This window comes from Lethenteron reissneri, chromosome 34 (assembly GCF_015708825.2).
Source record: "Lethenteron reissneri isolate LAM-NWPU_2019-01 chromosome 34, ASM1570882v1, whole genome shotgun sequence".
NCBI classification, from domain to species: Eukaryota; Metazoa; Chordata; class Hyperoartia; order Petromyzontiformes; family Petromyzontidae; genus Lethenteron; species Lethenteron reissneri.
Window position 1 is genome coordinate 2,904,924 of NC_083812.1, and position 24,344 is coordinate 2,929,267.

Genomic DNA, 24,344 nt, shown 5'->3' on the forward strand with positions numbered 1-24,344 from the left:
TGCATACGCACACACACACACATTTTCTGTAGGGTCCTCAAAGGGCATACACATTACACACATAGCGTAAGTATATATAAATAATAATATAAATATTAAGCCAGGCTTAATTTCTCATTTGATATTTTCCTGACGCTGCAAAGCTGTCTTGGAGTCGGTATTATCGGCATACAGCACTCCCACTTAAGTACATGGAATGTCTTCCCATAATAGTCATATATATGAACAGTATATATGTAAACCTGCAAAGGAGGAATTTCTCACCCTGAACAGACTGTTCACTCCATCAGGAGATGGCCACGTAGATGATGATGATGATTTACAAAAGGTTTTCTCAATAATTGAAGATATGTCCGAGATGAACAATAAAGAATGGTCCACGTGCTTCTACAGCCACCAAAACCATGAACCACATAGGGGCCGTCCATAAATGACGTCACGCGATTTTGGACGATTTTTTACCCCCCCTCTGGTCACACGGCGTCACAAAAAGTCAGACCCCCCCCCTCAAATATGACGTAACAAAGCTCTGCCCCCCCTGCCAAAACCATATTTCCATTTAGAAAATAAAACATGCTTCAAATCGCTTTAAACTATTGTCATTGTAGTGCGTATTTAATGTGGCGCTGCACTCTGATGTTGTAGGAGAAAACATTTATGAAAAAGTATATTTAATTAAGTAGAACGTGTTGTCTATATTTATTTAAAGTTGCGCATTTTAATGTGACGTCACATTTCTCAACCCCCCCTCGTCACACATCGTTACAAATGTCTGACGCCCCCCCCCCCCCGAGGTGCCTGACGTCATTTATGGACGGCCCCATAGTAACGGCACTTCCATCTTCGATCATTCGCTGGAATTTCAGATATTCACCAAGTGTCATCGTGTGTGTTTGTGGATGTCTGTGTGAGTTTATTGGTATCTATGCGAGCCGATGGGTCTCTATTGTAGGTCCATGAACCTCCTCGTGAGTTTATATCTCAAACCATGGACCACATATTCTTGGTTCTTTCGGTAAAGTCACGTAGAAGGGAAATAATATTAACGCCACTGCTCCATCTATCATTCGCGAGCAGCATTTCAGATCATCAAAGGGCCAACACTGAAGCAGTCCACTAACTCACTCGTCCACCTTTACATGTACAGATATGTGTTGCTGATCAACCTCCTGCCATACGTATGAAGACTATATCTGTCGGAGAGACACAGCTGGAAGATGCATCAGAGCATGTGCACATCGGCCAGTCAGAGAAGGCGAACTGGAATCACAATTATGAAATAAATAGGCAAATGACAGGAGATCGGGATGCTTTTTGAAAATGTATTTTGACTATAAAGAAACCTACCAATGTGCCTTAACAAGATAGTTTTCCATCATAGTATATTAGCTACGATGACATGGATAAGAAATATAGGCATTGGTAAATGAAACGGAACATGAGCTCAAAATTATGCATAGAAAGAAGTGTGTGGAGCTGCATGATTGGAACTACATTGAGAGGCAGAATACGGAACACATGGCTTAAAGAACAAACGCGAATGAGCCATCATATTGATTGTTAGCAAAAGTAAGCGAGTTTTGGGAAGTACAAGTTTCAGTTTTTTCCTTTTTATTTCAGTTTTCATTTATTAGGTATAGCCCTGTGAGCCATTCGGCTTTTGAATCGGGTGCAACCGCAACAAACAAAAACATGAACAAGAAAACAACTTAGAGTGACTATGCGCAAACAGAAAAATCCAGGAAAAAACAGCAAAATCTTCCAGAAAAAGCACCGTACACCAACGCTGTGTGCAAAAATCCCAGTGGGATGCAAATCAAACAACAACAACAACAACCACAAGACAACTTAGATTATAGCCATCAGTCTAACACCGTACTACAACAAACAAACATGGCCAAACCAAAAAACGTTTTCGAAATCATCAAAATAAAGCCATAAAAGCAATGTAACAGTGACCATAGGACCTGTGACCGAAATTTCACAATAAACGACATAAACAACATGTACCACCAAACCCTGTAGCCATAGCTGGCTGCATAAGTCACTCCACAACAGCAGGAGCATCAGTAAGAGTATAAAAAAATTGCAATGCACCTTTAAAGATCAGCACACTAAATCAAAACACAAGATCATACGTTGCAGCGGTTATCCGGAGCTAAACATTTGATTTTACGCCACTGAATAGCAGTGGCAGCTGGGGGTGTACAACTCCTCCAGAGCAATCTTAATTTTGGAGCTTTCGTGACTGCAGGAATTATTCTTTGGTTCTTTCGGTTAAGTCACGTCTAAAGATATATGTCCTCTCTCTGTGTGTCCTTGTGATGTCTGTCTGCTTGTATGTCTGTCTATAGTTTTCTAGTTAGATTTTTGTTGCTATTTCTTTTATGCCTGATGATGATTGCTTGTGTTGCAATCGAAACGTCGTAATATGCTATTATTTTAATTTATTATTTTATCTTTAGACGTGACTTAACCGAAAGAACCAAGGAATCCTCCAGAGCAGTTTTGAGTGAAGATCTCATAGGTAGTGATTCAAGTTTCAGCTTATTGGCAATTGCATTCAGACCCTGTGGCATCAATAGCAAGGGCCCTTCCTCCAGTATTTGTACGGCAATAAGGAATGTGAAGCTGGTACATGAGCGAAGAAAGAAGTTGCTAGGACGATGGCCATTGGTTCAGAATAAAGGCAGAGGCAGCGAAGGTAGAGATTTTGCTTTTGTTGGATGCCAAGTGCGAAGATACATCTGATGAAATCCGCTTGTGTGTGGGAGCTCGATGGATTGGTGCATCGCGTGACCTTGACGGATGGCTACGTCCTGGGGGAGGCTTTCATCCATCCAGCCATTGGCCGAGCATTGGCTGATAAAGGTTTTGACGACGACAACTGAATGCTGCTTAAACTGTGCCATGTATACGCCCATGAGCATCATCGTTTCGTGCAAGCTCAACTTGTTTAAACCGGCCACTTTGGCCGAGTGCATGCACAGTGAGGAGGAGGAGGAGGAGGAGGAATTCTACCGGATCTTTTTTTGTTTTGGCTAAGTGGATCTTATTCCATTCCTTTTATAGATTTTCCCTGCTCTCGATTTGGCATTGCAGCGGAAATGTAGCTGGCCTACTGTGGTGTATCAGGATGATACAACAGTGCCAAAGCGTGTTTGGCGTCGGCCCCGGCTTAAGGAATGAAATGGGATGGGCCCCCTTGTACTGATTTCGCCCCCTCTACATCGCTCGGCGTCTGGGCAGCCAGCGGCACATTGGGTCCTCCGTGCAGTTGAACTTTACGCAGACAGGATCGCCACATCAGACGTGATTCTATGTGCTCGTTGTCCTTCCCCCGCACCTCCGATTAGCACGGTTGGCTTCGAACGGTGCGAAAGAAGTTCAACATACATACAGTGAGGGAAGAAAAGTATTTGATCCCCTGCTGATTTTGTACGTTTGCCCACTGACAAAGAGCTCGTTACCTGTATAAAAGACACCTGGGAGCCAGAAATCTTTCTGATTGAGAGGGGGTCAAATTATTTCTTCCCTCATTAAAATGCAAATCAATTTATAACATTTTTGACATGCGTTTTTCTGGATGTTTTCGTTGTTATTCTGTCTCTCACTGTTCAAACAAACCTACCATTAAAATTATAGACTGATCATTTCTTTGTCAGTGGGCAAACGTACAAAATCAGCAGGGGATCAAATACTTTTTTCCCTCACTGTATTACACATCACTGTCAAATATACTGATTGTTATACACCTGAAGTCGGCGACCTGAAATGCTTCATCTGCACGTGCCACACAACATCCAAGATACCACTCACTATGGCCTTGGCTAAAAAGCTACGTGTCTACCCGAGTCTACCAGCGGCCCGGCAAATCTTTTACGAGAAATTGAGCCTTGGAAATGTCGACGCTGTCTGTTCACGCGTTGGTACTAGCTGCGGCAAGCTGATATAGAGGATACTGTGGGGGTGAGGATTTTGACAGCCGGGTTATAAATTACCTCCCGTGACTGCTAAAGCTACATGTGCACCTTTGAGATCGCATTGCCTCTCGATATGACTGTTCTTGTGGGTGCGGATCATGCAAATGGATGAGATGGATCATTCCACTGCTGCATAACGGCCTCCCGAAGCTGTTGCCATCTCTCTCTCTCTCAGTCACGCAATGTAGTGAGTCCATCTAACACCTGCACGCGAGCTGATTTCAAAGCTCCATCTCCACAGTGCTCGTACTTCTTGGAACATGGTCCCTGCTTGACCAGCGCACCACCGTCCATTCTTTAGCGACGTGTCCTGCCCAAGTGCACTTACTTTGCGTAACGGTCAATATTGTTTCGATTTAAAGCTTTCGTGACTGCAGGGATTCATCTTCTTGATTCTTTCCGTAAATTCTAGATTTGAAGCTTTCGTGACTGCAATGATTCATATTCTTGATACAGCTGTCGTGGCTGTGACGGTTCCACCTGAAGACGGAAGCTTGTGTTGCCTCCGAAACGTCGTGATTTTTATTTTACTTTTATTTTTATTAATTTTAATGTTTTACCTACGTGACTTTACCGATAAAACCTAAGAATATCTTTCCGTAAAGTCACGTAGAAGGGAAATAATAAAATAATATAAAGAAAACATAATAAAATACAATTCTGTCGGAAAGACAGCGTCTGAATGACGCTGTCTTTCCGACAGACCTGTTCTTCACCTGAGGACGGCTGCTTGCGTTGTGGCCGAAACGTCGTGAGAATTGTATTTTATTATGTTTAATTTTTATTATTTATTATTTCCCTTCTACGTGACTTTACCGAAAGAACCAAGAAGGTCAATATTGTGTCTCTTACATGCGCATGTTCTCTCATCCGTGTGTTCCTCTTGCCTGCCTCTAAATGTGGATTTGGTAACGAGACGGTTGTCCTCTGAAGGGTGGAGGTGAAACGATCCCTCTCGTGGAAAAATGTCACCCCATTGTCGCGGAGAGGCAGTTTACCAAGAACCGTATCTCATTGTAAACACATGGCCTGGTGGACACAGGAGAGGCTATGGCAGTGCTGGAGTTGCCAGTGGACCATTTGAAGGTGTTCGATGTCTCCGAAATATAAGCTACCCATTTCAAATGCACTAAGGTATGCGTTGCTTTAAATGACATACAAACATGCGTAGTATTCGCAGCACGTGACAAACACGGTTTTTTTTGGTCTTACGTTTAAAACTTTGCTCATCAATCACGTCAAGAAAGTCATCCAGTCATCTTTATGGATACAAACTACGTTAGCTGCCAAATATAAATAACTTTGGAAGCTGACTTGCACGGTAGAAAATTGAAAAATTATAATATATTGGCAATGAACGTTTGTCCATAAAATTTTCATTAAAAGTTCAAACGCAAAATATATCAAAGTGCAAATAAACCTATCTGTGTTGATTTTCCAGCAAGCCGTGTCAGTCACGAAACGGAGCAATCTGGAAAGACATTTTAAAACAGTACACAGCGATTATCCAGTACGTTTTCAGGCGGGATCTACAAATCGACAAGTACATGTAAAGATACTGAAAGCTTCCCAGAATTACCAGGAGCAGTTGTTATCTCAAGCAACTGAGCAAGAATCAGCAGTTATTGATGTATCCTTTCGCATTGTAAGGATTTTACTGAAACACACGTAGGCTTTGAGTGACACGGAAATTGTTAATGAGTGCTTCATTGAATCAGAAAAAAATGTATGTACGCTAACTTTCCAACAAAGACAAAAACAATATATCAGTCTCTTGCAACTATCGGGCACAACACTGACAAGGCGATGTGAGCTTCTTGGTACGGATGTTTCCGAAGCTCCAATGAATACGGGTAATGCAAAAACTAAATGTGTTTTTACGTATGTGGTGGGACAAAATCACAGTTTCTAATGTGGTGGCCCTCCACAATATTTTAGTGGGGAACACTGGCCCAACACATGGGCGAATCATCGGCTGCATAATTGTACTGAACTTGCGTGCGTTTGCGTGGCACAGTTCGTACACCAGAGGGCAGCAATGAAATGATATTTGGATCAAGAGCGCGGCCATTGTCCACCTGGAGGAAATTTAGGGAGCGTTTGGATTTTTTTTTTTGTTACGTCTATGACCAACCAAATCACTCGGAATGCGTCGCATTCCATCATATCTCAAAAGCCAAGCAGAATTGAGCCTGGATTGGAATTTAATAGATGGGTGACCACCACACATGAGATAAAATGGTGTAATAGGCTCCTGTGTGGTTCCGTGCTGGGCAGCAGAGGGCAGTAGAGCCAAAACACGAGCTGTGCTCCCTGTATGTATGTTGAACTTCTTTCGCACCGTACGTAGCCAACCGTGCTCAAGCCTGCACCACCCAGCGCTTATCAGCATGGTACAGCTAATGAAAACATTCCGGGAAAAAAGTTGGTCGTGATGTGTAATTTATAATCCATAGACTGCCAGTGAAAAAAGTGCAATTAATGAAAGCGTGAATGGTATCTGACATGTTAATCAAAGCGTATTGGTAAGATACCATAGCCTCCCGAATATAAAACGCTCCGGAAAGTAAGACGCACCCCAAACGTGTACCCAGCGTTAATAAAGTTCATACAAATCACTTACTGAATTCTAAAACATTCCCACAACCTTTTTTTTAATTGCAGGGGAAGAAACTGCGTCTCGTAATCCATATGATTCTGTCCGGGTATGCGTTTGAGATCAACTAAACTAAACTTTTTATTTTACCAGATAAAACACTGAGTTATATATTTCTTTTTCAAAAGCCACCTGACCACAAATTATTGCTCAACGAAGTGGCTTATCATGTGGGCATTTATAGCAACCAAGTACTCCAACCGCGTGTTTCTAAATCTGCAGGGGAAAACCGGAGGACCCGGAGAGAGACGTGCAAACTCCAAATATACAGCAGCAGGCGTCAGGGTCGTGATCAAACCCACGACCTCCTGCATACCAGGCGAGGTAGTTAACATCTCGCCACCACGGCACCCTATTAGATACAGCGGTAATAATCCATTGCTTGGTAGCAAATCACTCTGAATGCGACAGATATCTGAATTGAACAGCAGAGGGCAGTGCAGTTTAACCAAACAATCCATTGTGCTGGGGTATGTTCCCAAGTCACTCTCGGCATAACACACCAACCGGTGTTGGCCAGCGTGAACATTGTTAAAGAACCCGTCTTTAGAGAGTTTTAGGCCATGCACAAACCCTGCACTGGGTCAGGGTGGGTATGTGACGGACGGATATGCGACGTAACTGAATCCTAAACCGCCCAGGGTTGCGCACCGTAATTTCCCGACGTCCTAAAGTTTACGCGATGTCTTGTCAAACTTCTCGTACTACTCGGCTTAGATGTGTGCAGTCATGCAATCACACGACAGCACGTATACGTAATGTAATGCATTGTGTCAACGAAGTCTGGCTACCATTGGAACCTCATTTGCCAGTAAAAAATATGATAATTGGTTTATTTACCCTTCTATCTGGCAACAAAACTGACACCTTTTTTACAAGGAGTCATGTTTGCATACCACAATACCTAAAGTCATAATGCAAACAAAAAACATAACTCTGATAATGTATGCACAATATATACACTGTCCTTGATAATGTATGCACTGTCCTTCAAGGACAGTGCATACATTATCAGAGTTATGTTTTTGTTTGCATTATGACTGCAGGTATTGTGGTCTATGCAAACATGACTCCTTGTAAAAAAGGTGTCAGTTTTGTTGCCAGATAGAAGGGTAAAAAACCAATTATCGAAGTCTGGCTACTACACATTAACATTGATGCGCACAAATAGACAAAAAACGGTGAATTAAGCTCCAAGAAGAGACTGTGAGGCAGACTTGAGCGCACGTTACATTTTCTGTTCATGAACGTGGCTGGATATGGCTCAGAGGTCGGAGCGCTGAGCGGGCGCGAAATCGAGATTCTGGGTTCAAGGCCATGCAAGCCACCTGCGGTTAAACTGGGGTTCTCCAGCGTGACAAGTTGATGGTGTGTCATCCAAGTCACCAATTTCTGGAGTTAATTTTGCCAAATTCGAACCCTCGATAAAATTGGCAGTTTGACTGCCATGCAACGAACACGATGACATGCATTGGTGGGAGGCGAGGCGGAAAGCGCTTCTGCGATAGTCAGCAGACCAAAGGTCAATCGAGGCGGTCTCAGGCGTCGATATGTGATACCTCACTTCCAATGGCCGTTCTGTAAGACAAAGGGTTGTTCTGCGATGCGAGATCCAAATTGCTACTTCATCTCGTGACGTTGCCCGAAAAAACAAATCACGATAAAATTGAGGACATAACTTTTTTTTATTATCCTGTTCACAATATATGTTTAACTTATTTCGTTGTCAACCGTGCGAATTGGAGGTGCGGGTCCATACCATGTGGACCCAGGTCATATATCTCACTTGTCAGTGCCAAGTGACGTGTTTATGTTTTCAATATAGGTTAATGTACACAATAGCCTCATATTCGTGAGTTCTCAGGTCATCATGTACAGCCCCATATGTATGCATTGTATGTTGAACCTCTTTCGCACCGTACGCAGCCAACCGTGCTAATCGAAGGTACTGGAAAAAGACCCCCCCACGCCTTTTGGTCATCGGGGTTGTTTCACCATACTTCACTGCCATGGTCAGCGCGTTGCTGGTGACAAGTGATCGGCCATGGGCGAGAATCGAACACGAGTTAGTTACCGGGTTTGTAGCGCAGCGCGTGAACTCTCGTGACTGCCACACCCCGATGATGACATCAATCGTCTCTTGTGAGACACATAAAACAACGGGTACAAGTGACGTGTGCCCGCCCCATGTGACATTGAGATCTGCTATGGATAATGGATTACAATCAACCGTATTCATGTTGGCTTTGATAAATGTTAGAGAAGTTTACTCAGTAAAACGCCGAAGACCAGAATGCATCCTTACTATGCCTATAGCTTCGCATGGTTGAGCCTAGATGTGCGACGAAAGTATGGTACAGAATAGTGTACTTCTGTGCTCCTACCACGTTGTGGAGAGGCCTTCATTCAGCAGTCGATTGACAAAGGGCATGCTTACTTCTGCCCTTCCCCCGCACCTCCGATCAGCACGTTTGGCTCTGTACGGTGCGAAATAAGTGCAACATAGTAAGCATACTATGCGGGTATTCTTGGCTGGATGCCCTTTATGTAAAATTGAGACGAGACGCCTTAGGACAGAGACGAAAACGCCATAAGTCAATACAGCACTGTGCTTTAATTACCACAAATACAATGTGTGCCATATAATCTCACAGAGCATAACATCAAAATGAAGTAATCTTACCAAATAACTGACTTAATCAGAATGTTTTGTTGTTGCTTTACCCCCTGTGGACAATTCCATTAAATATTTCAAGAGACCCCCTGCTCGATGTGTCTCACACGGCTCTTTGCAATGGGGTTGTTTGACCGTACTTTACGCAGGTCAGTGCGAGCTGAATGTTGGAGCAATGCCCGGTTCAGGCACATACCTGTCAACCCAGACGGTTTGCTCGTATTCTTGTGCAGGGAAATTGAGCTTTCAGGTCCAGACGGCGTGCAGCCATTTCGAAACGGGCAATGTTTCGTCCATTTGTTTGCCCCCCTTGTCATGGGACTTCGTATGATGAACGTTGAGATTTATAAGGGCACGGGGTGACCAATCAGGTCGGAATTGGTCTGTAAGAAGGTAGGCACTCTGATAAGGGGTTAACAGGCATGTAGACATCACTCGCCACCGGTGTAAGCCGTGGCCGGGAATCGAACTCAGGTCGCCGAGTTCATAGTGCAGGACGCGAGCCACTAAACTCATGCACAGTGACGCTTGAACAATATTAACATTTGTGTTTAAACTTCTGACGCTGGAAAGAAGCATTAAGGACTCGCATGTGTTTGTCGAAAACATGTGATTGAACATGAAAAGAATGCTGCTCGCACGCTCCTGAAAAACTGGAACTTACAGTATCTAAGACAGCCATAAAGTAAAAGTATATATGTGGCGACGTTTTGTACAATGGACATTCTTCACGGCACATTGGCCATGGATGTATAGAGTGGCATTGACGAATGTGTAGATTTTGCTTCTGTGATTTGCAGCGGTATCACCAAATACTGTAACCTGTATCTGGTAAGAGGGAGAAAATGTCCACAATTAGGTGATAGTCAGAATATTTATTTACACTGGAGGAATTCCGTGAGCTGTAAAGCTCTCCTTCACAGATGTCCAGTAAGGTCCATGTGTAGCCCCGCAATTGCTTGGTCACACCACTGTTAGTGGAAGGGCACCGCACTGCAAGTTTCAAGTTTAATTTATTAGGTACTAGCCCTGTGAGCCATGTGAGTCGGGTGCAACCGCAACAAACAAAATATGAACAGAGAACATCTTAAAGAGACGACGCGCAACAGAAACATCCTGGATAAACCAGCAAATCTTCCAGAAAAAAGAAAACACCGTATTACAACGCTGTGTGCAAAAATCCCAGTGAAAGGGAGCTTGAGTGTGTGTTTTTGGCCAACTATTCCACACTGCTCAAATTGCCTTTGGAAGAAGTGGGAATGTGCCCACGCTGGCTTCCAAAATGTGGTGTGCCCACCTCATACCGCTGGCTGGAGGACACGGGCGGTGAGGGTAGCTAAGCGACACGTGTCCCATAGTTTTCACTGGACATCTGTGGAAAAGGAGCTTCATGGCTCATCGGATTTCTCCGATGCACTGCCGCAGGCGGGAGCTCACGCCGACGACGTCTGGATTGCAAGTGCCGTTCGCAAAGGGCGAAGCATTTACAAAGACAAAGGTCACAAGTCTAGCCGAAAGAGCAAGCGATGGGTGACCACGGGCAACCATGACGTCACAAAGCGGTGGCGTGGTCAAGCAGCTGCAGGGCTTCGCAAATTACTTTCAGAAAATTCCTAAATACTGCACTTGAGTGTTGGCGGTTAAATTGGTCAAGGCGGATAATGGGGCTGTCGGATATGCGACGTACTGAACACAAAATCGAATTACTATTGTACTGTATTACTTAAGGCCATGCCATTCCAATGGATGTTTCGTCGTCTTCCTCTGCTGTTGATCGCCGTGATTCGTTCATTCTCACGGATCACGAGTTGCTCCGATAAGACGCGCTACAAACGTGTTATCGGTTTTCAGGTTCAAGTTTATTGAGTTTAGCCAAGTTATAACTTTAGAGACAATGATGGTCGCATTCGCAAGAGTCAGCTGGATAATACAATTATACATATCTGGTCTCACACACGTATATAAAATACGCACTCAAGTTTGCTATTTAAATACCGGCGGGGGGGGGATTTCGTGCGTCGTATAATCCGGAGAATACGGCAAAAGTGAACCACGTGTGGGAGTGCCCCAAGAACCGTAGAGGCGTGGATGGGTCACGGTGGTCGCGACGCACGTGACGTCATTACGCATGCCCCCACGTCAGCCTCGCGTACGTCACCACGTACCCCCCCCCCCCCCCGGTGTCCGTCACCACCCAAGTTCCCGCTTACGTCACCACGCTAGCGTCCGCGTACGTCATCACGCAAGCCCCCCGTGTACGTCACCACCTAATCCCCAGTGTACGTCACCACGTAACCCCCCCGGTGTACGTCACCACGCAAGTCTCCGTTTACGTCACCACGCAAGCCCCGCCGGCTCTCAAGGGCACGTTCTGGGGAGGGGGGAGGGGGAAAACGCGACTGGGGGGCGGTGGTGGGGGGGGGGGTTAGGGGGGGTGTTAGAGGGGGGGGTTAGAGGGGGGTTAGAGGGGGGGGTTAGAGGGGGGGGTTAGAGGGGGGGGTTAGAGAGGGGGGGTTAGAGGGGGGGGGTAGGAGGGGGGCGGTGGTGGGGGGGGTTAGAGGGGGGCGGAGACACGCGCGAGGGGCGTCTCCCTTCGACCGCGACGTCGACGTCGCCTCTTCGCCTAAAAGGCGGCGCCGGGGAGCCGCGTCCTCGTCCCCACCGAGCTCGGTCGACCCCGGTGAAGGAGGAGGACGTCCTCCTCGACTTTGCCCACTGACGGCGTCCGCGTGGCTTTGACCGGTGAGCGGCGACCAGCGTTGACGGGCCGAGCGCCGTCGGCCTGAGGCGGCGTTTCGCGTTATGGGGGGTACCCCCTTTCTGACGAGGGGGCCCCCTTTCTGACGAGGGTGGCCCCCTTTCTGACGAGGGGGTACCCCCTTTCTGACGAGGCCCCCCGCCCCCTTTCTGACGAAGGGGCCCCTTTGGGGGGTGTCGTTGACAAGGGGGGGTTGCGACGGACGACGCCGGCAATCGACGTTACGTGATGACAATTTTAGCCGTGGTACACGATGTTACTGCGACGTTGGGTTATTAAGTAAATTGATATCGTTTTGAGTTATGTTGGAGTATAAGGTTATGTGTTTGTGAGTGGTAGTTGGTAATTTATAGTGTGTTGTGTTACAGTGTGTTTATATTTGTCGGTGTCGGCGTTCTAAAAATACCGGGATTGTTTTCTGCCATGTAACTTTCCATTGTGGTATTTGAGAAATACGAGTACACTATTTAGCGAAATGGCTCGAGGTGTCACAGTGGATGATAGGTTAGAAGTAAGTAAATTATTTGGTTGTTGCGTAACCAAATTCACCCGTGGCCTTTTTTTACTATTTCTAATTATCTGTTTCAAACCCTGCTGTTAATTTAATTTGCATATTGCAGCATTGACATTGCAGAAATATCTCCTTAAGATGTTGATCTTACCCGTGTGCCTAGTAACAGCAGATACTTTATCTCTCTAGCCTATCAATATAACAAAACAGTGGCTTTTAAACCCACCCCATAGAGAGGCCTCAACACACATTTGTGAACATTTCCTTTAACAAAATCCGTTTTTTTCGCGTGACCTTTTTAAAATTAAAACGCTGTAGGTGATTACTGTTGCACTTGCACGTGTGGATAAATGATTGATTGAACGATACGAAAACAGATAATGATGATGTTTGTTGTTGAGCTGTGAACGTTGCACGGCTGCCCACCGCCTCCCCAGAGCACCCCGCGTCTACGTGGGGAGCGCGCGCCACGCAATGGCCGCTCGCCGGCTTTATCGCCCCCCCCCCCCCTGGGATGTGGTTGTGGGTGGTAGTGTGCGTGGTAGTGTGGTAGTGTGTGTGTGGTAGTGTGGTTGTGGTGTTTAGTGTGTGTGTGGTTGTGTGTGTGGTAGTGTGTGTGTGTGGTTGTGTGTGTGGTTGTGTGTAGTACTACGTGTGTGTTTGTGTGGTAGTGTGGTAGTGTGTGTGGTAGTGTGGTTGTGTGTGTGGTTGTGTGTGTGGTTGTGTGTAGTACTACGTGTGTGTTTGTGTGGTAGTGTGGTAGTGTGTGTGGTAGTGTGGTTGTGTGTGTGGTTGTGTGTAGTACTACGTGTGTGTTTGTGTGGTAGTGTGGTAGTGTGTGTGGTAGTGTGGTTGTGTGTGTGGTTGTGTGTGTGGTTGTGTGTAGTACTACGTGTGTGTTTGTGTGGTAGTGTGGTAGTGTGTGTGGTAGTGTGGTTGTGTGTGTGGTTGTGTGTAGTACTACGTGTGTGTTTGTGTGGTAGTGTGGTAGTGTGTGTGGTAGTGTGTGGTTGATTGTGTGATGTGGGGAGCGGTGGTGTAGTGATTAGCGCACTGCGCTACGAACCTGGCGACCCGGGTTCGATTCCCGTTCACGGCCAACACCGGTGACGATTATCTGAACCGGCCCTGGGCCTCCCCTAGGTCGACTCAGCCTCAAATTAGTACCTGGTGTGATGTGTAAACATCGCCACTGGGGAGATAAAGGCGGCCGGGCGTGGTGTTGCCCACCCACCCCCTCGTGTGCCGTGCCGGCCTTCATAGGTGCTCGCTAACAGCACTTGCCCCTACAGTAGGTTAAGGCTACACGGGGGATCTTTGTCTTTGTAATGTGTTTCACATGGATGAGCATACATCATCATCAATCATCACCGTGATGATGATTGATGATGATGTATACGCACCTCCCGATCAGTACGTTTTGGCAACGTACGGTGCGAAAGAAGTGCAGCGTGCACACCCGTCAGCCATGGTCAGTCCACTGCTGGATGAAGGCCCCACGTATCCACTGCCATTTACTCACGATCGTACGTACATCGTGCGATGTAACAATTCGCCTGTGGGATCCTGACATCATCGTCGTCTGTGTCAATGCCAGGTCTCCATTTAGTCATTAGCTAATCCTACATAATACACGAGCATAATATGACTTTGAGACTCCCCCCCCCACCACCTACACTTTCCACAAGTAGTGACTAATTACATATCTGCATTTTCAATAAATATGCTAAATTCCTTTGTCAAGGCGCCCTCCTCCTCTAACCCAACTTAAATATACGCTGCCAAGCTTGGTGGTATTCATTCGGACGCTGTCTTTCCGACAGACCTGTTCTGCACCTGAGGACGGCTGCTTGCGTTGTGGCCGAACCGTCGTGAGAATTGTATTTTATTATGTTTTAATTTTATTATATTATTTCCCTTCTACGTGACTTTACCGAAAGAACCAAGAAGATGAATCCCTGCAGTTACGAAAGCTTTAAATCGAAATTTAGTCATTGTTGACGAGTTTCATTCCTTGGCGAACCAGTCTCGTGATGTTCCTGCACATGCCCGCACTTTAAGTTTGAACGAACTCGTTTAAACCTCCATGTGTTCTGAATGATTCTATTTGTTCCTCTGCCGGATTGGCGGAATAACGTCCGCGGATAATAGTTGTCCTTCAAAATGTAGAGCAAGAATATCGTCTTACTAGTGGCCTTGTGTTTCCGTGTGCTCTGCACATCACTTCCAACAGTGTCCCATTTATTTTTCCGTTTCGATTGACAAGTAGAACATTTAGTTTTTTTCTTTTTGCATCGGTGGCCAACAAACTAAACACCAGCCCGTTATACGTTATCTGGACAAAGTACAAAGTCCCCACGGTGAATGTGTAATATATTAGGACTGTGCCGATTTATTTGAAAAGGGCCGTTCGATTCAGTGGGGCATGTATCGTGAAGTTGTACAGGTGGGGTTATTAAATATATGCATACGGTGTAGTCTTTAGCATACTACCGTAGTCTCCGTATTATCGGACGCTTTGCAAAGTAAAACTGAACCCCAAACCTGTGCCCGGTGTCAATAAAGTTAGACCGATCTGGTTACACACACGTACCGGATTATAAGATGCAACCACAACTTTTTCTTTAAAACACACAGCAAATATATGATGGCTTTTTTTTTACCTGCCTAGCCTGAATGTGAATAATTGCTTAACTTCAGAACATAAACCAGACAGCACTTTATAGTCAATATATAGGACACTAAGCCATAAACATAAGATAAGTCAATCATTACTGGTCCCGTGAGTGCAAAATGAGATTCGCCGAGTTAAGCATTATCCTCTGAACATTTCCGATGCTTTCACTTTTGCAGGTAACAGCAAGAATGAGTTCCAATCCTGTCGCCTCTCTCAAGGAGAGATGTCTGAAAGCCCAGAGTCAGATTCAAGCAGCCATCGGTGATGTGTCAACGACACAGCAGCAACTTCGGGGGAACGTACAGCACGTGAGTACAACACGCTAGATAATAATTTCGCAACCTTGTCAACTGTTCATGAGCACTCAAGGTGTACTACCGAACATAATGTAATAACAATGCTAATACTTTGTTGCAGTTTGTCAATCCACTGCTGCATTTAACCCTTCCCAAGCTGTTGAGGGTTGGCGAAACGAGCGACTGAGACCCGGTTCAGATATTACTTGTCACTGACGTTAGCCGTGTTCGGGAATTGAACTTGGGTAGCCAGATTCGTCGTGTGGGGTGAAATCTGTCCTTTATATTTACCCGAAAGTGTCGCTGTTCAGGTGGGAATGTGTCGTGAACGAGTCTCGGCTGTGGGAACTCGGCCTTATGTACGTGATGAAAAGATAAGCTTATCGCTGATCTAACTTGGTTCTTGACACCAGAGAATGTGGAAGAGTTTAGCTGTTTCTCCATGTGTGGAGGAGGGTGGTGTTTCCCGATAGTGCACAGGGAAATCACCACAGCTGACATTTATTTTTGAAATTATCAAATTGGACTTTCCCACGCAGTTAATTTGGATAATAATTATTTGAACCAAAATGTCCCTTAAAATAACATTGCGGTGTCCATGGGCTCTCACTTGGTTATAAAGGTCATCTATCGGTAAATTAATATATTCTGATAGCTTATATCAATGTCGAAGAGGCCATCACAACTCTCATGGGATCTTATATTCTTTACTGTAAACCCATAATGCACACAAGAACTACGTTTTCGTCAGGTTTAGACAAACTATTTGAGGTCTTCCTATATACCCTTTTGGAGTAGAATGGTGGTTTGTGAATTGTGCTAATAACAGTTACCTGAGTTTAATTCTTGGCCATAACAAATACCTTAGTGGTGAGTGATATCTAGTCCAGTCCTAGGCACCTACCCCCATTGACCAGCATGGCAAAGTATGGTCTTACAACCCCCCCATGGCTGATTTGCCATGGGGAGGGCCTTGCTCCAGCAGTGGATTAACAAAGCTCCTGTTTATTACGTGACCACGGTTAACGAGTCAATAATGAGTTGCCAGAAAACAGGGGAAAACTATTCTCAATAATGAGTCATAACTGCAAACCAGAATTCAGTACCACCTGGCTTAATTTGAATAAAATGTCGAAATTAAAACCATTCTATAACATGACATGCCATGCCATACGAATTGAAATCGTGGCAGCGGGAGTTGTCACAACTTGCATGTAAAATGTTGAAATGTATGAGTAAAAGGGTGTATTTGTGTGGATCTGGTTGTGTGTCAGGTGAGGGCTCAGATCCACAACTGCCTGAGCCGGCAGCTGGAGTCACTGCGCAGCCGAGAGGTGTGGCTGCTGGAGCAGACCGAGGTGGTTCAACAGGTGAAGGAGGAGGTGCTCGACAATCAGCTGCATCAGCTCAACCAGGTACCAGAGCAAGGCGATGCTGCACATGGCAAATGGGGGAAGTGAAGCACGGGCTGCCTCCTTCCCGGTCATGTGGGGACTACCCTCCAAGTAATTTTTTGTATCTACCCATTCCTGTCATGGGCCATCTCCATGTCCCCTTTTCATTCCTTGACAATCTGCTTCACCATTGCAAACCACCTATTTCTAGGACTGACTCTCGGTCTGCCCTGGTGCTTCCACATAAATCACCTTCCGATATGCCTGAGAATGGGTAACCACTCTTGCTTCCTTCCTCATCTCTTCATTGCCGACCCTGTCCAGTTTTGTGATCGCTGAGATCCATCGCGTCATCCTCATTCATGTGGTGGCACCGGTCTCTTTACTTCCTTTTTTAACCCTAAGATGCAGCACTGCAATACTCGACATTGTTCCAGTGAACCGCTGTGGAAGACCTGTTCAAGCAATAATGGAAATTTGCTCACACAATATATTTTGATCCCTTTATGCAAAAATACGTGTTTTGTATAAGATCATACAACAGCTTATAACCAATCATACCAGAGACCTCATCCAGAGGGGTCTATTTGTATGTATGTAGAACTTATTTTTCACCGTACGTAACCAACGGTGCTAATCAAGGCTGTGTCCTGAGAGTAAAATTCCCCCCTGCTTTGTATCGGAGGGTAAAATTCAAGCTGCTTTGCCAACTGGTATGGTAAAAACACATGGATGTCAAAAAATAACTCTATTCAAATTGTTAGCGGGTGGTTACGTATAACCCAAATTTACATTTTGGCAGTATTTCAATTATTATTTTTCACATTACTTGTAGTGGTATTTATCACAACACTGGCTATGGGCGTTTACAAAATTGGCTTTCAAAGCTGTATAATAGAGCCAATATTAGACTCTTGCTCACATGTTTTTAAGTAATCGCAAGTAAGCTTTTAATTGGATGAGCAAAACTGGTTGGTTGAGTGACCCTTTTCCCCAGATCCCCACATTTGCACGTGTCCTAGAAATGTTACTACACAAAAGTAATCAAATGTCACAGAATAATATCGGCGTTATTTTCTTTCAGCTGTAATTGATCATTCTAAACTCTAGCATATTATTAAACACCGCTTTCTGGACATAAAACTGCCCACAAAAAAAGTGTGCCTTGCATTCCAAATTCGTTGGCGTTTAGTGGCATTATGCCACGGACATATGTTGCCACAGTAAATGTTAAGCAATAGCTGTTCTTTGCCAATGGGTGTGCTGGCCAGAGATTGCTGTTCTTATCATTGTCAAGACGCATCCATCGTTGTGCAATTAAGCATCTTTACAGTAGTCTTGAAATTCGAGTTACTGTAGTGAATGCCTTCTTGCCTTGCAAAGTTTTGGACACTCGTGTACATGTACAGCAAACACGATTGTTTACAGAATGGAGCATTAGCACTGCACGGTGACCCTATGTACTTTTGTGCAGTGAAGTTGAACGTACAACGTTTATAGCAGTCTCGTGTGGTGCCGCTCTTGCATAACTATTCTGACGTCCGACCGGCCCCATGTTCAGCTTCTTTTGTTCCTACATAGCAGATATTCCGACCGCTATCTTGTTTTTTCCTTGTTTCGGGCTGAGTCAACATAGGTATTCCACACACTTTTGAAATGAATATTTTCACAGGTGCCACGTGGCATTGAATGTGGACCAGAGCACAGCGGGCTGTAGGAGAGTAGATGAACCACTTTGGCACCGTTTCCTAACCAAACCGCACATGCGCATGCAAATACCACTTCTACATAAAGAAAAAAAAACTTTGTCTGAATTATGATATTCTGTTGATGTGCTGGGATACGTGTAGTGACTAGCACCCTAAACCTAAAAACCAGAGATTACCTGAGTTTGATTCCCAATCTTGGCTAACATTAGTGAGGAGTGGTATCTAAACTGGTTCTGGGCCACCGTCCCCTGTGGTGAAGTATATCTTCATCCAGCAGTGGATAATGTAATGCGAAGTAACATGTGGGGGTACTCCACATCCTCCAAGACCTCTGGCTCGTGTGAAAGAGTCGGCCAAAGGGGCGCTCTCTATGCTCCCTCTTAGTGGGAGGACCCTTCCACAGCTGTGGTATGAGCAAGCAATTGCAGGGCTGTTCCTTTACCTTTTCTTATCAGGTGCTGGGATGGCTGCAGTGTCTGCTCAAGCAACAGGAGGCTTTGCAGCACCCAGACCCCCATCTGAACGTCCAGATCACCGAGTGCCTGCAGAGGTAAGAAGACCATGCATACCGCACGCACCCTGTTGCCTTCTTCAGCTTTAGCCTATTGATATGGGTTTATCCTCTTGTAAGGTTCATGTAACCACTGCATGTTCACGTGTGTGCAGGTGTAGCAGCCTCAACCTGAATGCCGAGGAGACAGATGCCATAGGTTTTGTAGCCGATGCTGCGGCCTTGAGAAAGGCTATCACGACTTTTGGGAACATCGTCACACAGGTGTGAATAATTTTTATTTGCTGTTGATTTTGTCATTTTGGTGCCCCAGGTTACTCGGGGGGGGGGGGGGGGGGGGGGAAATGAGACCCATCCTGATGTCTTGAGTTTCTTAGTCAATTAAAATAAACCTGGACTATCCACTGCCGAATGAAGGCTTCCACCAAGTCGCTGACATCCATCACCGTCTCACAGGGCAATGCGTTTACCTGCTGCACTTGAGACAGTTCCATTGCTGCAATTCCTGTCGTGGACGTTGCCTCGGGCACATTCCCTCCTTTGACTGCCACTGCATCGTTGGTCTCAGCCAGTGGCTGTTATTCTTCATAGCAACGAGTCCAAGGTCGCTTTTCTTAAGTGCCAAATATATAATGTTTTTAACCTGCATATGTGACCTGCTCCATGTGGTGTGGCTCTTTCTGTCGCATTGCAACTCCAAATATGCACCTCTGCATTCTTCTTTGCAGTTTTGGAACATGTTTTAAATGTCAGTTGTCAGTCCCATGTCATCTGATCCATGTGTTAATAGCAGGTACATACATTGTTTCAAAACATTATTCAAGCACATCGCTGGCCATTATTAAGGTATGAACATACATTACCCAGTGTAAATTAAACAAACTTTACTTTGCTGGGGAGAGGGGTATTATAGGTCATAAAATAAAACGCCTGTGGTTCAGAGGTCATTCTAAATCCAGGTTGCAAAATTGTAATTGCGGTTTTTGGTCCAACAGTACACATGGGTATGCCACAGTGGATCTGCTGCTGTAGTGGGGTAGGGGTAAAGTGTGGGGACTCCCACCTCATTCGAGACATCTGGCCATTGTGGAAGAGAAGGCTAAAATCGCCTTCAGTGGGGTGTGAGCAAGGAATTGCAGGGCTGCACCTTAACGTTTTCTCTTTGATTCACCAGGGAGAGTACCCCACCAGCCGCTACAGTGCCTGTCCCATACTGGAGCAGCTTTCTTCTGTTGCACATTTCAAGGAGCCTTCTGCACTGCAGGTAAAATTATTTAAAATTGTTGTTTGTTGCTCTACAATTTAGACGGGGGCCGAGTCTATGCCAACAGTGGATGAGTGGGGGGGCATGGAAGTAAAGGGGGAGCACAGGCTGCAGCATGGATACTGTGCAGGAGAAATGTTGCATGTTCACAGGGAACGTCAACGCCATTTTGCGGCGATAAATGCACTAATACACACGCACTGCTACGACACTTTTGATGCGTTCACAGAAGTCTTCAATCCGCAATGAGACTCCCAACGATTGGCTTCTGAAAGCCACCTCCAGCGCGGCTGCGCTGCCCCCCACGACTACATTCCACTCCCCAAGCAAGGACATGAATGACTGGCTGTTCAAAGGAAGTGCCACTATGGAAGAAACCAACAAGGTGAGTAATTACGCACACGTGCCAAAGCCAAGGTGCCGTTGATAAAATTGTACAATGTTAGACGTGGAAAAATGTCACACGGGTTTGTAACTTCAGGGTCACGTGGTGCTGCGACACACGGAATCGCTGTTATCACAGGGGTAGGGGGGGGGCCGCTTCCTTACCGAAGGGTGACTAGGACTTTCAAATACGTTTTTGGCAGGTAATTGCACATCTACACGGACCTTTTTTTGTTGTTGCAATGTTATTAACTTTAGTAAATGGATGACGCTTCATTGAAATTTTGGGTAAAAGGGCTTGGTGTTCTTCTTTCATCTTAACACACAATACTGTAAACACAACTTTCTCAAATGTTTCCATGTATTTATCATCATCATGCACCATAGTTTTGTCCTCATAAAATTATGGCACACCCTTAACCAGGTGACTGAGCGTGCTAAATTAGACTGTTGGCAGGCAGAAAATATTCCCTTCTAGTTCCCGATTTTACAGATCTCCCTCGCTTTTATGCAGTTTCGGTTTGAGCGATTTTTGCAACACGATGCGGTTTAAACGCACTCCTGCGGCTATGCGGTTGGATGTGGGACAGCATTGTGCGCACTCCACTGTGTGCACTACTCAGCAGGCAGCTGTGTCGTGCGGTTTCGATTTATGCGTCCCTTTTCTTTGAAACTCATCTCCGATTTATCACGGTTGGCTACGTACGGTGAGATTTAGAAGTTTCACATACATCGTATATAAAGCGAGGGAAACCTGTTTTGTGGATAAGAGCTAAGATGCTTGCATTGACCGATTGATGTTGTTTTCTGCTTTGTTTCGACGTGGTAGTCCTCATGTGGCCGTGGACTCGATGAAACGAAGTTACAGGCTGTAGGATCCTCACCCCTGTTCTGATATGTGATTTTATTATTACGGATCATCGTTTTAGTTAACAAATGTAACTTTTTCTGTGCAGAGTACAACATACAGATCGACCCCTGCTGAAAAAGAGGTGAAAAACTACATGCTGAAGATACAAGACCAGGCCCCAAACATTCACGCAAACCACACACGCACCATGTCCACCTCATCGACCTTTGAAATATTGGACGCCCTGTCTGAAGACGATATAATCACTGACAACGAAGGAGAAAATGACGAGATGGTGGAGCTTTCGGCCTTCTGCAAGGGGTCGGATATCAACACGTGGCTGCTGAAGCCTTCCCAACACAAGTCCGCCGGCATCCACCACACCCCCATCGACGAGGCCACTCGCAAGAGCTGGGAGGCAGTGTTGAAGCCATTCACGGCCACTTATGCCTTCGAGGATTGGCTGCGGAAGCCTCAGCCAGACCCCTGTTCCGGTTGCTGCACCGGTATGCCCATCGCACCCAAGCCCGTGGAGATCGAAAACCTGGCGAGCCTTTGGTGCATGGCCGACAAGGCCGCAGAGGATGAGCGCCTGCCCTATCAGAGCTGGCTGCTGCAGCAGGCGGCCCCTCGCATCCAGCCCGCGGAAGGTTTCCACGGGGAGAAGTTCGGAGGGCAGCAACAGCAGAAGCAGCAGCAAGAGTGGCTCGCCTGTGCCCGCCCCGCCCCGGAGCTGAGCGTGCGCAAGGCGTGCAAGGCCAACGAGCCCTGTGCCAGCTTCGCGGAGTGCGTGTGCGAGGGAAGCTGCAAGCGTGAGGCCCAGAACAAGTGGCTGCTGGGACAGGAGGGCCGCGACAAAAACGGCAGTCTCGTCGTCGTCGTCGCACCGCACGGCGAAAAAGCCAGAGATGAGCGCCACGGGGTGGAGAAGTCCATGGCTGAGTTGAATATCTCGGAGAAGAAGTCGCAGAGCGAGCAGCCTCCAGGTCCCGCTGTGCTCAAGGAGGGAGGGAAGGATGACCTGAAAGAGCAGTGGCTTCACCCACGCCAGCCGCGCCTCGCCCAGGAAGTGCACTCCTCTCTCAAGCCGCAACTCAGCCGGGGGATGGAGAAGGCCATGACCGCCTCCATCACAAACTGGCTGCTGGCCACGCAGTGTGCAGCCAGGGATGTGGCGGCGGTGGCGCTGCCGCCGGGGTTCAAGTGTGTGGAGCTGCCGCACGGTGGGCCGTGCGACCACGCCAAGTGGATCCTCGCGCGAGAGTGCAGCTCTTACAACAGCAGCAGCGGCGGCGGCGGCGGCGTTGGTAGCTCCCCAGCGATTGATCACCTTCGCCAGGACACGGACAAGTGGCTTCTAAAGAAGCGCTCCTACGTAAGGGCCTGGTCGCTGCTTGTTTCTGCTACCGCGTACGCGTGCCGTTGTTTTTCTTATCGCGGGTTGTTCGGCACGCCCGACGTTTCTCTGAGCGTCGCAAGCTGTGACTCTTCCCAGCACGCGGAGCGAAATTTCGGACGTTGTGCCAAAACGACACGCAATTAAGCCAAAAAAACCTCAACGGAGAGCTATGTTTCCGTGTCAATGATAAGAATGTTTCTCCAAAGAAAGTACCGAATGATAGAAGCATATGTACATGATCTTGCGTTGTTCTAACGCTGAATTTGTCTTGCTGTGTTTTAGGAAGAGAAAGAAATGCACACGTTTTGTAACGTCTTCTCAAAGATGAACACCGTGGATGAACCTCCGTACAAAAAATGGCTTCTCTACTCTCAGGTTTGTATTTTATCATCTTCTATTTTAATTGGAGCCTTACGACATGAAATCTCATTTCTTAAACGGTCCGAGCGTTTGCATGTGTATAAAATGATCATGTTTTACCGAACAGATGCAATTATTGTTTTTTATTATTATGTTAAACAACTCTTTGTAGACACTGGTGTGAAAAGTTGGACGTGTGCGTGTTGTCTTGACCCAAGCATTTTGTTTGTTCACAGATGTGAATTTCTACCAAGAACAGCACTTTCTTGCCAATGGCCTCTTATGAAAACCTTAATCGTTTAGAAACAAAACATGAAAATTGATGGCCATCATAGATGTTGATGGTGCTTAACTCCTAATGGGCATTGTTAACCTTTTTTTTATATAGGTTCCCGATTTAATTTTCAAGGTGGTGTATCCGTCAACGCCTCAAGCCGAATGAGACAGCATTCGTTCATGCACTTATAGCTCGTGGGCTAAAACACTATGAAACCTAATTATGAAACGGCTTTTACAATGCCCGAATTCTGCAGGAATCTTTCTAACAGAAAGTTCTTGCTTTGAATTGATTTTACAGTTGCAATTGCTAATATACATTATTGCACATTAAAAACCAGTCATTTTCATGATGGTTTGTGACGTGGGATATTTTGGAAATTTCATTGTGATGAACATCTTGCTAAAATCGTTTTTGAACGACCGAGCCCATTAAATGATACTTTGGTATAACTTTAATGATATTACTGCACCACTAACCTATTTTAAAGTGACACCTTTAATCTCCTGAAATATTTGCTTATATGATTAATACCTGAGGAGCTAAGGGTAAGCATTATACTTTACTCAGTGCAATTAATGCAATGTAACATTTCGATAAAAATGCAGATTTTATCGTAATAAATTCACATGAAAGCACCC

General features: G+C 45.8%; 1 protein-coding gene across 1 annotated transcript; it reads left to right on the forward strand.

Moving 5' to 3' along the window:
- The first annotated feature begins 11,894 nt into the window (after nt 1-11,894).
- Nucleotides 11,895-24,341, forward strand: NCOA4 (nuclear receptor coactivator 4). The gene is made up of 10 exons (XM_061564987.1): nt 11,895-12,055; nt 15,436-15,567; nt 16,830-16,970; nt 19,114-19,208; nt 19,325-19,433; nt 20,344-20,433; nt 20,663-20,818; nt 21,774-23,042; nt 23,349-23,441; nt 23,663-24,341. The coding sequence occupies exons 2-10, from the start codon at nt 15,448-15,450 to the stop codon at nt 23,666-23,668; spliced, it is 2,079 nt and encodes a 692-aa protein (XP_061420971.1). The 5' UTR covers nt 11,895-12,055; nt 15,436-15,447; the 3' UTR covers nt 23,669-24,341.
- The last annotated feature ends 3 nt before the right edge of the window (nt 24,342-24,344 follow it).

What these genes read in the sequence shown, in the direction of transcription:
- NCOA4 (XM_061564987.1), top strand. Translation starts at nt 15,448, where the DNA reads ATGAGTTCCAATCCTGTCGCCTCTCTCAAGGAGAGATGTCTGAAAGCC. An exon ending in TTGGGAACATCGTCACACAG is followed by an intron (nt 19,434 to 20,343) that starts GTGTGAATAATT and finishes TTGATTCACCAG; the next exon opens with GGAGAGTACCCCACCAGCCG. An exon ending in CTATGGAAGAAACCAACAAG is followed by an intron (nt 20,819 to 21,773) that starts GTGAGTAATTAC and finishes TTTTCTGTGCAG; the next exon opens with AGTACAACATACAGATCGAC.